We start from the raw sequence: 14597 nt of genomic DNA on the forward strand, positions 1-14597 counted from the left end.
TATGTAGGTCTTACATTATCACTGAAAGCCAACCTTAAACAACCTAAGACCTGTATAGGGAATCTCTTAAACTAAATTATCTTTTCATGTCTTCAGTGTGGTATTTTGAGCTAAAGCAATTTAGTCGTAGTGGCCAACAAATTTAGCTTTTTAGTTCTCTGATGATTCAAGAATCACAGGTTTAGCTCTACTATGTTACTGGAAAGCATGTATTTCAGAGTAGAGACTAATGCTGTAGTTGGTGGTATGTGCATTTATTGTATAGGGACTTTTATTCATGTTTGTATCCTCTAACACCGCTTGTTAGGGCTTTCTCTTTTGAAGATTCATATTTTAAATACAGACTGGGCGATAATTACCTTATATTAGAATCAAATATAAATGTTTCTATTATTAATATCTGGCCTTTTATTCCCTTTCACGAAATTTATCCACTTCATCTAGGTTGTTGAATTTATTGGCATAAAATTTGTTCAGATATTTCTTATTTATTCCTTTAGTATCTATAGAACCTCTCTCATTCCTGACACTGGTTATTCTGGTCTTCTTTTTCTGTTTTCTGGTCAGTTTAGCCAGAGTTTTACAGATTTTCCCAAAGATCTAGCTTTTTGTTTCTCTTTCCTTTCTGACCTCATCTCATGGTGCTCCTCCCATTCTCACTACCCTCCAGCTGCATGGGCCTCCGAGCTGTCCCTCCAACATACTAGGCAAGCTTTTCGTTGGCTTTATGTAGCTTGGACCAGATACAACTTACGGGACCTTAAGCCATGCTGGAGTATACCTCACTAATCACACATTAGAAGTCCCAGCAATGTCTTGTCTTACAAACTAATACTGTAAACACTTATTCTCATCTGTTGTACTTACCTTGCCATGCACTGGTAGCAAACTGAACTGCCACTACTTTAAGAGGAAAGTTACATTTTATAGATAAACACCTTTGTATTTGGAAACCACCATTGTATACAGTATTTCTCGTTATGCTCTAAAAGGATAATAATTTTTATGATGAATTTGGTACTGGCAGAGAGCCTAGCAACCTTTATTGCTATTTCTTCAATTTTTTCATTTTCAGAAAGTTTTTTCTGGGAGACAAGGGGGAATTTTACTCATTAATTTGTACTTTTGGCTGGATAGGTATCTGCATTAGTGACTATGTACAGCCATGAGGAAGATATTGATAGTGCCATTGAGGTCTTCACGCAAGCTATCCAGTGGTATCAAAACCATCAGGTAAATAAATGGAAAAAATTGTCATGAGGGCATGTTTTTACATAAAAATAAAAAGCTGCAGGGGTACCTGGGTGGCTCAGTTGTTAGGTGTCTGACTTTGGCTCAAGTCATGATCTCATGGTTCATGGGTTCGAGCCCTGCATCCAGCTCTGTGTTATAGCTCAGAGCCCGGAGCTTGCTTTGCTCTCTATGTCCCCTCCCCTATGCACACTCTCTCTGTCTCTCTCAAAAGTAAATATTTAAAACTGCAAGTAGTGAACTCCGATTAGGAGAATTGAAATATTCCAAGTCACTCTTTAAAGAATGGAATATTATTAGACTCTCAAAATAATTTTTTAACTGTACCAGCTCCAAGTAAAGTTATTAGAAATAAAAATGACTATAAAATGAAAAAAAGAAGCCCAGTTATGGGTTGTTTTTTTTTTTACAAATAGTTTATTGTCAAATTGGTTTCCATATAACACCCAGTGCTCATCCCCACAACCACTTATGGTTTTAAAGTCCTTTATGTGTGTGTGTGTTTGTGTATGATCTCAAAAACCAGTAATACATGAATGTATTAGTAGTACTCATCTTTATTGTCGAGAGAGAGCTCATGGATGGTAGTAATTGCTGAAACAATAGACACTTGCAATAATTATATCTCATGTTTCCATCGAATAGGAACAGCTTCATTTTTTCCACTGTGGGTCATCTGCATAGGCATTATCCAACTTATAAATATACATTCACACAGGTGGTATTTATACTGTTAGCACTATTAGCAGTAGAGGGATATCAGGGTTCTAGGAAGTACTGTGAACACATTTGAGAACTATGGTGACCTATCTTTACTGTTAGATCATGAGGAAATATGTCTAGGTATAGACAGTCTAGAGATAGGTTACTCCCCAAATTCATAAATTGGTCATCACTTGTATAATTTGTCTACTTCCCTCCCTGCATGTGTGTGTTATTTTTTGTTGTTGTTTTATGCATTCAGTAGAACTTAAGATCTTAAAGGTCTAATGAATATAGTAACTTCGTGAACTTGATAGATATTTAGCTTAAAACTTTTCTTCTTCATTTTATTGAACCTGTAGCCCAAATCTTCTGCTCATTTGTCCTTGATCAGAGAAGCTGCAAACTTCAAACTCAAATATGGGCGGAAAAAGGAGGCAATTAGTGACCTAGAACAGCTATGGAAGTAAGTTCTGAAAAGTGGAGATGTAAAAATGCAAATTTTATTGCTGTTATTTAATACCAGGAAGTTATTTTTTTTGTTTGTTACTTTTTCCAATTTCATAAACTGTTTACTAACTTTCCTTTTTCCCCCCCCCCCAGACAAAATCCAAAAGATATTCACACCCTGGCACAGCTTATTTCTGCTTACTCACTTGTAGATCCTGAGAAGGCAAAGGCGTATCCTTTTGATTGTTGTTCCAGACACTTCCCAAATGCATGCTAGATCCTTTCCTCTAACTGATTTGTGCAGGGCTTTTTCTGTTATTGTTTTTTGTATTTTTTAAGATTTTATTTTTAAGTAATCTCTACACCCAGCATGGAGCTGGAAATCACACCCCAAGATGAAGAATTGCAGTCTCCACAGCTGAGCCAGCCAGGTCCCCCTCCCCAGCAGGGCTTTTTCTGTTGTAAATTTCAACAAACAACACCCTCCACTACCTAGTAAGAGCAAAAATGAGAATTTATTGATCAACATGACTGAAAAATACCATAATAGATCCATCTTGGGATACAGTTTGATCCAGAAGCAAAAATGAAGTCAACAAGATGTATCTTGTATCTCTTCAGGTTCAAGTCAGGCAGCAAAAATGTAAAAAAATAAAATAAGAAAAAGCATATTTTATTTGAGTAGTTGTGAAAGATTCTGAGATGTCATTTTGATGGAACTATCTTAGGTACATGGCTGTCTCTGGAGAGATTCAGTTCCTTCATTGGCTGAGTTTGGATCATGTGCTACTCTAGTCCATCAGGGTGTGCTTGTGAACCCAAGGTGGAGCAGTAGATGCTAGGCAGCCACAAGTCAGAACCTTTATACTGAGCAAGTTTGTGTTTTATAAGCTTGATAGTTGTTTTGGAATGGAGATTTTATTAAGCCACCATCTTGAAGTGTGTCATTGGGTTAAGGAATGGATGATTAGATTATTGCTCATTTTTCAGGGTATATGATATGTAATTGACCTTATGACCTGATTTGTTATTCTGTAGAAGATTTAAGAACATTTTCTTACTTTTGGCAAAGTACATCAAAAACTGTTTTTCTTTTGACAGACATATATACATATATATATTGTGTTCCTGAACTCTTGTTCAATCCCAGTCTTAGTAAACACCTGCCCTCATCAGATAGTATGTCTCTAAAAGTAGATGTCGAGGCTCTTGAAAATTCTCCTGGTGCTACTTACATTCGGAAGAAGGGTGGAAAAGTTACTGGAGATAATCAACCAAAGGAGCAAGGGTAATGTTTTTCATTGTAACATTCACTAATGCTGACTTTATATTAAGGACTAAAAATTTCATTCTCTGAAAATTCCATGTGAATAAAGTTTAAGTCCCCTTTGTTCCCCTTCTCTTTTGCTCTATCCAGTTCTTAGTCCTCGACCTGTTTACCACATACTCCATCCCTCTGTACCCCCTAGTTAACCTCTGGTATTGAGTGTATATCCCAGGATCTTCTTTGTGTTTACACAGAAAGCTGATTTTAAAATATTTTCTTTGGTTTATTTATTTTATTTTATTATTTTTACAGAAGGGAGTAGTATATTGTTCTTACTGTTTTCCACCTTGCTTTCTTTTACAAAGTCGTGGAGATTTTTCTATAGTTCTAGTGTACACATACTTCCTTCTTTTTTATGCATAGTATTCCATTGGCTGGATGTCCCCTACTATTTTTTTCATAAGTTTTTGATGTACATTTAGTACATCATTTAGTAATTCTATACTAGAATTCAGATGAAGTTTATTTTGTTGATTTGGAGGAAGGATTAGCCAGCTTCATTAACTTAGAAGAAGTCCATCATTCTTTTTCTTTTATTTTTTTTTCTTTCTTAAAGTTTACTTATTTATTTTGAGGGAGAAAGAGAGAGCTCACACATGTGTGCAAGAGTCAGGGAGGGACAGGAGAGAGAGAATCCCAAGTAGGCCCAATGCCACAGGGCTTGAACCCACAAACTTAGATCATGACCTGAGCCAAAATCAAGAGTTGGATGCTTAACCGACTTGAGCACTTGGGTGCCCTAGAAGTCAGCAGTTCTTATTCTCCCACATTGCCATCTCAGAAACACTGTGGAGGCCTACCGTGTAATGTTTAAAACTCTGTGAATAGAGAGTTGGGATGAATAGAGAATGGAAGGCATATAACCCTTCCCCCAGATTTGTGGCTTTCATAATTTTTCACTGTTTTCTCCATTTTTGAAAGAATGTCTTTTGAAATGTAAATTTTTTCATAACTTAAAAAATAGATTAACAGCAGTATATGATTAACTTTATTATGAACTCTATTTGGAAATAAAAAAAACACTGTCATCCTTATAATAGGTTTTTAAAACTAATATAAGGAATTATGAGTCCCAGAGATACTACATTGTTCCAAATTCCATTTTATCATGAGTCCCACCTCAAGCCTCAAGAACCCCAAAATGAAAAACTCAAGCTAGATCTTAAGGGGATTTTCAGGTAACATCTATTTTAAATATGTCTAGTAATTTTTTTCCTCCAAAAACAGAGTTGAATTATCAGTAAGAATATAATTCTTTTCTAATCCTTTATTTGTTTATTTATTTAATTTTTAACTAATTTCTATACCTAGCAGGGGGCTTGAATTTACAACCCAAGATCAGGAGTCACAGCTTTTCCAATTGAGCCAGCTGGGCACCCCTTTTTCTAATCCTAGGTCTAGCAGAAGGAAACAATAAATTAAATCCACTTAATTGCAATAAAGGTTGCATGCTCTGTGCAATCACAGAGCATAAAAGAGTACACCAGAGGGAATAGTTCTTCCTGGGGACAGTCAGGGGTTAGGAAATTACTTCATGGAGGAAGTGATTGTTTTGACTCTTAAAAAGGATGAATTAGGCAGAGTGTGAGCAAAGGCAAAGAAGTAAGAAATTGCAGAGAACCTTTGGGAAATTGCAGATCTGACTGTAGAGTGTGATTAGTAGAGAGGCAAGTTAGAATACTATTGCATGGTCTGGGTAAGAGGTGAAACTCTAAAATAAGATGCCATTGGGGCACCTGGGAGATTAAGCTGGTTAAGCATCCAACTCTTGATGTTCAGCTCAGGTTGTGATCTCACAGTTCATGGGTTTGAGTTCATGGATTTGAGCCCGACGCTGGGCTCTGCACTGAGCATAGAGCCTGCTTGGGATTCTCTCCCTTTTTCTCTTCTGCTCCACTACTTACGCTCTCCCTCTCAAAATAAATAAAAAATAAACATTAAAGGGTGCCTGGGTGGCTCAGTTAGTTAAACGTCCAACTTTGGCTCAGGTCATGATCTTGGCCTGTGAGTTCAAGCCCCGCGTTGGGCTCTGTGCTTACAGCTCAGAGCCTGGAGCCTGCTTCAGATTCTGTCTCCTTCTCTCTGGACCTCCTCCACTTAAACACACACACTCTCTGTCTCTCAAAAATAGAATTTAAAAAAATTTTTTTAAATAAAAAAGTAAATAAACATTAAATAAATAAGTAAAGACACTGTATGTTGCATTTCCTATTCTTCAGGGTACCCCAAAAGAATGTTCACAATTGAATGACTTGGTAGAATGAATTTTTGGCAGAAATTGTTGCAGTCTCAGTATTTTAGTTCACTTTCATAGTTCACATAGAGGTATATCATGTATGATTATGTACAGAGATATTTTTTATGTCTTCCTGTTACTACTGTCAGAATGCTTATTGAAGTGTCTTCATTTTTCATGCTCCTTTCAGCACCACCATCCCCTTTTTTTGGTCAGTGTACTTAATAAAGATTTTACTTAATTCTATAAACTTAATAGTTTCCAGATTTAAAAGATAAAAAAGTACAGTGTAAAAACTTTCTCCCACTTGTGTGTGCTCTCCTCTCTCCAAGGTCACAACCAATGTTACTTGTCTTACGTACCCTCCCAGAGACACTCTTTACATGTATGACACATATACATGTTCTTTTGCCTAAGAGTTTAGTTATCTGTTCTCTAGTTTTGCCAAGCATGTAACTTAACGTAGTATTATAGACTTTTATGCTTGTTCAAGTTTCTTTCCTTTTTACACAGACTTAATATATGGCAATGTAAATGCAGTCTACATTGCTAACCCTCTTTTTTAAACCACTTTCCAAAAGCTGCAGTGTGTGAAGCTTGATTAAACTTTAAAAAAAATTTTTTTTTAATGTTTCTTATTTCTGAGAGAGAGAGAGACAGTGTGAGCAGGGGAGGGTCAGAGAGAGAGGGAGACACAGAATCTGAAGCAGTCTCCAGACTCTGAGCAAGCTGTCAGCACAGAGCCTGACGTGGGGCTCAAACCAACAAACTGTGAGATCATGACCTGAACCAAAGTCAGATGCTTAACTGACTGAGCCACCCAGGTGCCCCTGAAGCCTGATTAAAATTAACCAGTATACTGAAAACAATAATACATTGTATGTTAAATGGCTAGAATTTAAATAAAAGTTTGAGGAGGAAAAAAACTCAGAGAGGAATTGAGATTATGACTTACTCTTTTTCTCTGCAAAGTGCAAATCTAACACTTGCTCCTACAGCCACTTGAAGAGCAGCAAAATTAGTGCCCCAGCATTGGTGCTCCCATCACAGACCCTTGGTTTGAAGCCAGTCAGCCTGAAAACAGTGACCTCACTCACACCATTGTTAAAAGCTTCTTTTAGGAGGGACAGATGCTCCATTGGGTGATACCTTGTTCCATCAGTTTGCATGGAATCCTCTCCACCCAAGGCCATTTTCTACTGGCAGAGTTTGTTCAGTGTATTTTTGTTTTTGAATAAAATATGCTTGAATGCAAAAGTGGAAAAAGTAAATACATACACGCACAAACCCAGTATTAATATCCCAGCTAGTTTATTGAAGTTTGGTGAGACAATATAAAATCTTAAATGCCTTTATGGTAAAATGCCCAGCTCACTCTTTTGCATGTGTTTAATGTGCTCCAAATATTTTATCATAACAGTGGTAATGATTTTTCTTCTCTTTATAGACAGGGAGATTTGAAAAAGAAGAAGAAGAAAAAGAAAGGTAAGAATTTTGTCCTTTTTTTTATCTTTGGATTCTATCTTGTAGAATCTTCAATTATAAGCTTGAGATTAGCCCTATATAAAAATCTTCAGACATAAATCTGCTGTCCTCTCTTTTTCTGTCTTTGAACACTGACTTATTGTCTTGACTACAGCTAACATTTTATTTTTTTAAAGAGTACAGCTCTAAAGAGTTTGGTTGCCAGAATTTAAATCGTTGCTCTTGGGGTGCCTGGGTGGCTCAGTCAGTTAAGCGTCCGACTTCGGCTTAGGTCTTGATCTCACGGTTTGTGGGTTTGAGCCCTGTGTCAGGCTCTGTGCTGACAGTTCAGAGCCTTGGAGCCTGCTTCAGATTCTGTCTCTCTCTCTCTCTCTCTCTCTCTGATCCTCCTCTGCTCACTCACTCTCTCAGAAATAAATAAAACATTAAAAAAAAATTTTTTTTTAATAAAAAGAAAAAATAAATCGTTGCTCTAGTTATGTTGCTCTTTTGCTGTGACTGTGAATAGGTTACTTAATATACCTGCCAGAGTTTTTCATCTATAAAAGAGTATGAGAGCTCCTGGGTGTCTCAGTCATTAAGCATCCAACTCTTGATTTTAGCTCAGGTCATGATCCTAGGGTTGTGGGATCAAGTCCCACATCAGGCTCTGCTCTGGGTGTGGAGTCTGCTTAAGATTTATTCATATTCTCTCTCTCTCTCTCTCTCTCTCTCTCTCTTTTTTTCCTCTTTCGCTCTCTCCCTCCCTCCCTTCCTCTAGCTGCCCCCTTCTCCCGTGTCTCTCTTAAAAAAAAAAAAAAAGGAGGGGCGCCTGGGTGGCTTGGTTAAGCGTCCGACTTTCGCTTAGGTCATGATCTTGTGGTTCGTGGGTTCGAGCCCCGTGTCGGGCTCTGTGCTGACTGCCGGCTCAGAGCCTGGAGCCTGTTTCGGAGTCTGTATCTCCCTCTCTCTCTGATCCTCCCCTGCTCACATTGTCTCTCTCTTTCTTTCTCTCTCCTAGAAATAAATAAAAAATATTTTAAAAAAAGGGGGGGGGAAGGAGCGGTTTGTCATTTATATCCAGCCTTTCAAAGAAGGCATTTCTGCAGTTAGCATGTCTTTCCCGTTAATCTGATAGGGCCAGCATAGGTCAGTGTCCAGCCCTGAACCATTAACCAGGAGAATGCCATGTGTTAATTGGCTTAGGCTATAGTTGATTTTAATCCATAGCAGGAGTGACCAAGTTTGGCTTTAGCTAGCCAGAGGTTATCCTTGGAGCCACCTACCTGTCCCTGAATCTGGGAAATTTGTGGTGTAAATCAGATTGTTCTTGATTTTGTTCCCTGCCGTGTTAGGATTCAGGTTTCTCAAGTCTGCTAAGTTTATTACCACTCCTCCATCTGTTTTCCTGGTTCCAAAATTTTATTGATAATATCTTTTCTCCTATTTTTCTTTCTAATGTGTTTGTTTCCATCTTAGTAGAGTTCTGGGATGGTGCAGAAACTAATGTTTGCATTCAGTCCACTATAAGTATTTGTTTTATGTTGTTTTATGTATTAATAATACTGCAAGGGAGCAGCCAATAACTGTAGGTAGAAAAACCTGCAGTTTCGTTTACTTTCTTATTTTTTGTAGTTTCCAGGTAAGTATTTTTTTTTTTAAACTTACAAGTAATATATGCTCATTCTTTTTTTTTTTTTTTTTTTTTTTTAAGTTTATTTATTTACTTTGAGAGAGAGCATGCAAGTTGGGGAGGGTCAGAGAGAGAGGGAGAGTGAGAATCCCAAGCAGTCTCCACACTGTCAGCACAGAGTTTCTCGAACCATGAGATCATGACCTACGCCAAAATCAAGAGTCAGATGCTCAACTGACTGAGCCACCCAGGCACCCCAAGATTTTATTTAAGTAATCTCTACACCGAACATGGGACTCAAATCCACAATTCCAGGATCAAGAGTTGCACTCTACTGAGCCAGCCAGGCATCTCAAGAATATTCTTTTTTTCTCTAAGTGTTTATTATTTATTGTGAGAAAGAGAGAGAACGAGCGTGCATGTCCGCAAGTGGGGGAGGGGCAGAGAGAGAGAGAGGATCCCAAGCAGGCTCCTTGTTGTTAGCACAGAGCCTGACTCAGGGCTTGAACTAACAAACTATGAGATCGTGACCTGAGCCAAAACCAAGAGTCAGACACTTAACCGACTGATCCACCCAGGCACGCCTCGAGAATATTCTTATATATAACTTTTTGTCTTATGGATATCTGCAGGATAAATTTCTAGAAGTATAAATTTTGACAGTTATGCCAACTTAAATCACTCTCTACAAAGGCTATACCATGTACACTTCTGCCATAGTGTTTGAGTGTTTCTCACTATTTCACCAATACTCGGTACTACTGCTTTTAATATTTGTTAGTTTAATAGAATTTTGTTACCTTTTTCATTTATAATTATTAAGGTAGAGCCTTTTTTCACATGATTAAGGACTTCTATTTCTCCTGGCTTACCTAATGATAGCAGTGCCAGTTTTTCTTTGCATAATTTACCCTATTAATTATCAAGACCTCTTTCTATATCATCAGTCCAGTCTGTTATATAGTGTGTGTGTATGTGTGTGTGTATACACACACCAAATGAAATTAAGAATTTTTTGTGTAGAGGTGCTTGGATGGCTCATTCGGTTAAGCATCTGACTTCAGCTCAGGTCATGATCTCATGACTTGTGAGTTAGAGCCCTACATTGGGCTCTCTGCTGTCAGTATAGAGTCTGCTTCAGCTCCTCTGTCCCTCTCTCTCTCTTCCCCTCTCCTGCTGGTTCTCTCTCTTTCTCAAAAAAAATAAGCTTTAAAAAAATTTTTTATATAGAATCATCTATGAAGTCTTTTCTTTTATGACTTTTGAATTTTGTGTCATGCTTAGACATAAGGCCCTTTTCCCTACAAGATTATACAAATAAAACATTCTCAGATGAACTGACTTCAATTTATTGAAGATTTCTTATTCCTTTATCAATTATTACACAGGAAAGCTACCTAAGAATTATGACCCAAAGGTGACCCCAGATCCAGAAAGATGGCTGCCAATGCGAGAACGTTCTTACTACCGGGGAAGAAAGAAGGGTAAAAAGAAGGATCAGATTGGAAAAGGGACCCAGGGAGCAACTGCAGGAGCTTCATCTGAACTGTAAGTCATTCATTGCTCCTCAATTGAAGTCACTCAGAGCATAGGTTGATTCTTTCTCAGATTGACTCAGGGTCATTAGTAAGAATTTTTAAAATATATTTTAAGCATAAGAAGTGTAGTCAGATATATTTAGTACATGTTTTAAAATATGCTTGTGGAAAGGAAAGAAAATATGTTTTTGGCTTGATTATATTGTAAATACTAGAATTATAGGATAGTATTATAAATGTTAGGATTCCAGTATCTTCAAAAGGAATCTCTAAATACACTTGAGTCATTCAACTGAATATGTAGATAGAATAGATGCTATAAATAAGATGACTAGAAAGATGTTATTTAAAATGTTACTAAATAAGGAGCGCCTGGGTGCCTTAGTCGGTTAAGCGTCCGACTTTCGCTTAGGTCATGATCTCGCGGTTCTTGGGTTCGAGCCCCGCGTTGGGCTCTGTGCTGGCTGCCAGCTCAGAGCCTGGAGCCTGTTTCAGAGTCTGTATCTCCCTCTCTCTCTAACCCTCCCCTGCTCACATTGTCTCTCTCTCTCTCTCTCCTAGAAATAAATAAAAATATTTTTAAAAAAAGTTACTAAATAAGCTATTTCTACATTGTATGATTATAGGTCATTTAAAAATTTTTTTTTAAACTTTCTAAAAATTGGCATGAACCATGTATTACTTTTTCTTTGAGTATAAAGCATTAAATATTGTATTAAAAAAAGTGGATAGGGAGTTGGGAATCCTCCTTTAAAAGAAATAGGATATATGTGGAAGATTGTTAGGAGTAATGTGTTTTTATAGCCTTTTCCTTTGTTGAATATATGCATGACCAGTGCTTTCCTTATCTGATGATTTTAGGGATGCCAGTAAAACTGTGAGCAGCCCACCCACCTCTCCAAGACCTGGCAGTGCAGCAACAGCAGCTGCATCTACAAGTAATATCATACCCCCAAGACACCAGAAACCTGCAGGGGCTCCAGCAACGAAAAAGAAACAGCAACAGAAAAAGAAGAAAGGTGGAAAAGGTGGCTGGTGATTAGAACATTCTTGTTTCCAGGCTGTTTTTAGTCTCACAGACACTAGGAACATAATAAAGGTAACACAGCAAGAAGCACAGAGTTCCTCCCTCTCCTATCCCCACATTTTCATAAAATGATTTTCTCATGCATCAAACAGGAAAACATCTTCCTCAGACTCTGCCTAGTCAGACTCAGCCAACTTGTACTACCTAGCTTTGCACAGGTGATAAGGACTCGAAATAATTGGGCATTTTCCCACCTTGATCTCTGTTGCATCCTTTCTCTTTGTGTGCTGATCTGGTGTTTTTTCAGTTTCACAAACAAGGCATGTTATCCAAAGTTTCCTAGGATTTAAACAGAAACTACTTATGTTTCAACTAGAGTCTGAAGATCCTTGTTCCTACCAAATCCCACTTTAAATTATGTCTTAGGAGGCCTTAGGAGACTGAAAGTGGAATCTTCTGAGCATTCCAAGTAAATATCTGCTTAGAAATATCATGTGATAAAAAGGGACCTTATTAATACACTGGTGTTCTTCACTTCATAAGTGGCCACAGAAAAACTAAAGTAAATGTCATGACTAATTTTAAACATAAATATATATAGTAGTGAAAAGCGTGTGAGTGTGTGTATGTACATATATATACACATTTACACATATATATAAATTAGGACTTCTTTGCATCCCATATTGTTTTCAGGTTATGATAACATTATGCTGATTTAGCACCATTAAAGAACTCAAGGAAATGTATCAATTTTGCAAGAAGTTGACTCCTAGCCTCAGTGTTCTGAAATTAGATGGGTTTGGACTGTTTCAATCAAAGATTTAATGGCCCTGTCAGGAATTTGAACATTGACTTCTGAAGTAGAGAGGAAATCCACCAGAGTTCAGTAGCAGGCAGTATTAGAACTTAAGAGAACTGTTTGGCCCAGTTCATAGATACTAAAATGACTCCCCTTCACCATTTGGAGTACATGCATTCATTACCCTTCTCAAAGTAATGAAGTATTGTACAGTCAGTCTGGTGTCAGTGTTGCATTGGTCTTTACTCACTTATAAGCCACTTTCCCATTGAACAGCTGTGAGGCAGACACGCTGGGATGCCCACCCTTGTGAGTATTCATTTTGTGCTGCCCAAGATAGCATTGACTCTAGACTTTGAGTATTTCCTTATGATCTTATTACTTGGTTCTTATTAATAAAGTGCTGCTGTGTTTGACTCTGAACATATCTATTGAAATTTCTTCAAAGAGATTTTTAAAAGGCTTTCCTCCTTTACAAAAGTAAGAAATGTGGTACTGCCTTTGAATCTGCAGTAACATCTAAACAAGAGACCCTCATATATGAATGATTTGTTATGGCATAATAATTTTTGAGCTCAGAATACTCTTGGTAAGAGTGATGTACTTATTCCTTCTGAATATATATACTCCAGTACAGAAATAATTGTTAGTAAATTTGTTATTTAGAATTCCATTAAATTTCTGTGGTGAAGGATAATCATTTTTAGGTTAACTGAGCTACAGAATTTTGGTGAAAATTATCCATCATTGAAAATTTTGACCTAATGCACCAAAAGTGAAATTTACATTTCTGTATTTAGTCACTGTAATTGCTAGCCATTGTCATTACCAGCCATTACTAAGCAACTGAAACCTCAGTTTAAATAAATTATAATTGTCAAATGAAGTGTAAATATCTACATTAAATTTCAAGTAACTTTCTTCTTTTGAACAGGTCTTTAATGGCATATATACTTTGTGTGTACATTTATAAAAACCAATATGGATACATCCATTCACTGGTACATTTTAAAATAAAATATTCTAGCAGTGAGTATGGATTAAGGTGTTTCGAGTGTTGCCGTTTTATAGGGACTTCCTGATTGGTATATGAAGAATTTTTTAGGCTGAATATCTAAAATTGTTTCTTGCCCCTCCCAGAAAGCTACAAAATTAATCTGATGGGACTGGGAGAACCCAGTTTTAACTTCCAGTATATAAACAAATTGAGTAGTAAACATTTTTTAAGTTATTAAGCACAGCATTTTCAAGGCTGGGTGGAAACTGCTAACCTTAAAAATTGTTGCATCACTCAAACCTGGAACCTGCCTTTGATTCACTGTTCCTTACAAGCCTATTTGAACAGTAGATCTGATGAACAAAAGTCAGTATATTGCATTGATAAGTTCATTGGATTGTAAAATCTATTTTTGAATGCAGTTTAACAAAATAAGGGTTTCCTGGGTGGCTCAGTTAAGCATCTGACTCTTGATTTCGGTTTAGTTCAGGCTCAGGTGAGATCTCCATATTATGAGATCTATATCAGCATCAGGCTTTGCAAACTGAGCAGGGGCTGAGCATAGGATTCTTTCTTCCTTTCTCTCTACCCCTCCCCCACTTGTGCTCTCAAACATTAAAGCAAAATAATAAAAACCATCCATATGCTTTTAAACCAGTTTAAAAAACAGTACACCACCTTTGAAAAGTCCAGAGGGTACCCAATTTGCTATATATTAGATCATTGTGTGCGACTATTTTTGTTTAGACGTAGTTTTAATAGCCAGCATTACTGGTATCCACGATCCTGGCCGACTACTAAATTTAATCTCCAGAATTCTTTTTTAGGCGACATGTAGTAGGAATTTAAAACGAGGGAACGGTTCACGTTTCTCTATCATTAAGCATCCTGGATAACAGCCGATGGACAAGTGTAGTTAACACGGGGCCGGGAAGATAAAAACGTGGCTTTTCAGGCTGCTAAGGACTAATTTGGAGAGGCGCGTAATCCGCTGGGACACTGGTTCCCTTTAGCGATCTCCCAAAGGGAGACCCTTGGGCCAGACTGCTCTGAGGTAGTAATACAGTAGAGGTGAGACGCGGGCATCTGGGCCGCCTTGGAAGGCTTTTCTGAAACACAGCGCCCCAGCCCACGCGAATCCTGCCATAGTGCCAACTTCCGAGGAAGTGT

General features: G+C 37.6%; 1 protein-coding gene across 1 annotated transcript in view; it reads left to right on the forward strand.

Annotated features, from left to right (window-relative positions):
• Positions 1-13358, forward strand: part of SRP72 (signal recognition particle 72) — a 31460-nt gene extending 18102 nt beyond the window's left edge. Inside the window, exons 13-19 of the mRNA XM_039249042.1 lie at positions 1138-1233; positions 2316-2419; positions 2557-2634; positions 3554-3691; positions 7414-7451; positions 10452-10611; positions 11463-13358. Of these exons, the coding sequence (XP_039104973.1) occupies positions 1138-1233; positions 2316-2419; positions 2557-2634; positions 3554-3691; positions 7414-7451; positions 10452-10611; positions 11463-11640 (792 nt within the window). The 3' untranslated portion in view covers positions 11641-13358. The remainder of the gene's footprint in view (positions 1-1137; positions 1234-2315; positions 2420-2556; positions 2635-3553; positions 3692-7413; positions 7452-10451; positions 10612-11462) is intronic.
• Positions 13359-14597: the final 1239 nt, after the last annotated feature.

This window comes from Hyaena hyaena, unplaced genomic scaffold, assembly GCF_003009895.1.
Source record: "Hyaena hyaena isolate Hyena2069 unplaced genomic scaffold, ASM300989v1 scaffold_329, whole genome shotgun sequence".
Lineage (NCBI taxonomy): Eukaryota > Metazoa > Chordata > Mammalia > Carnivora > Hyaenidae > Hyaena > Hyaena hyaena.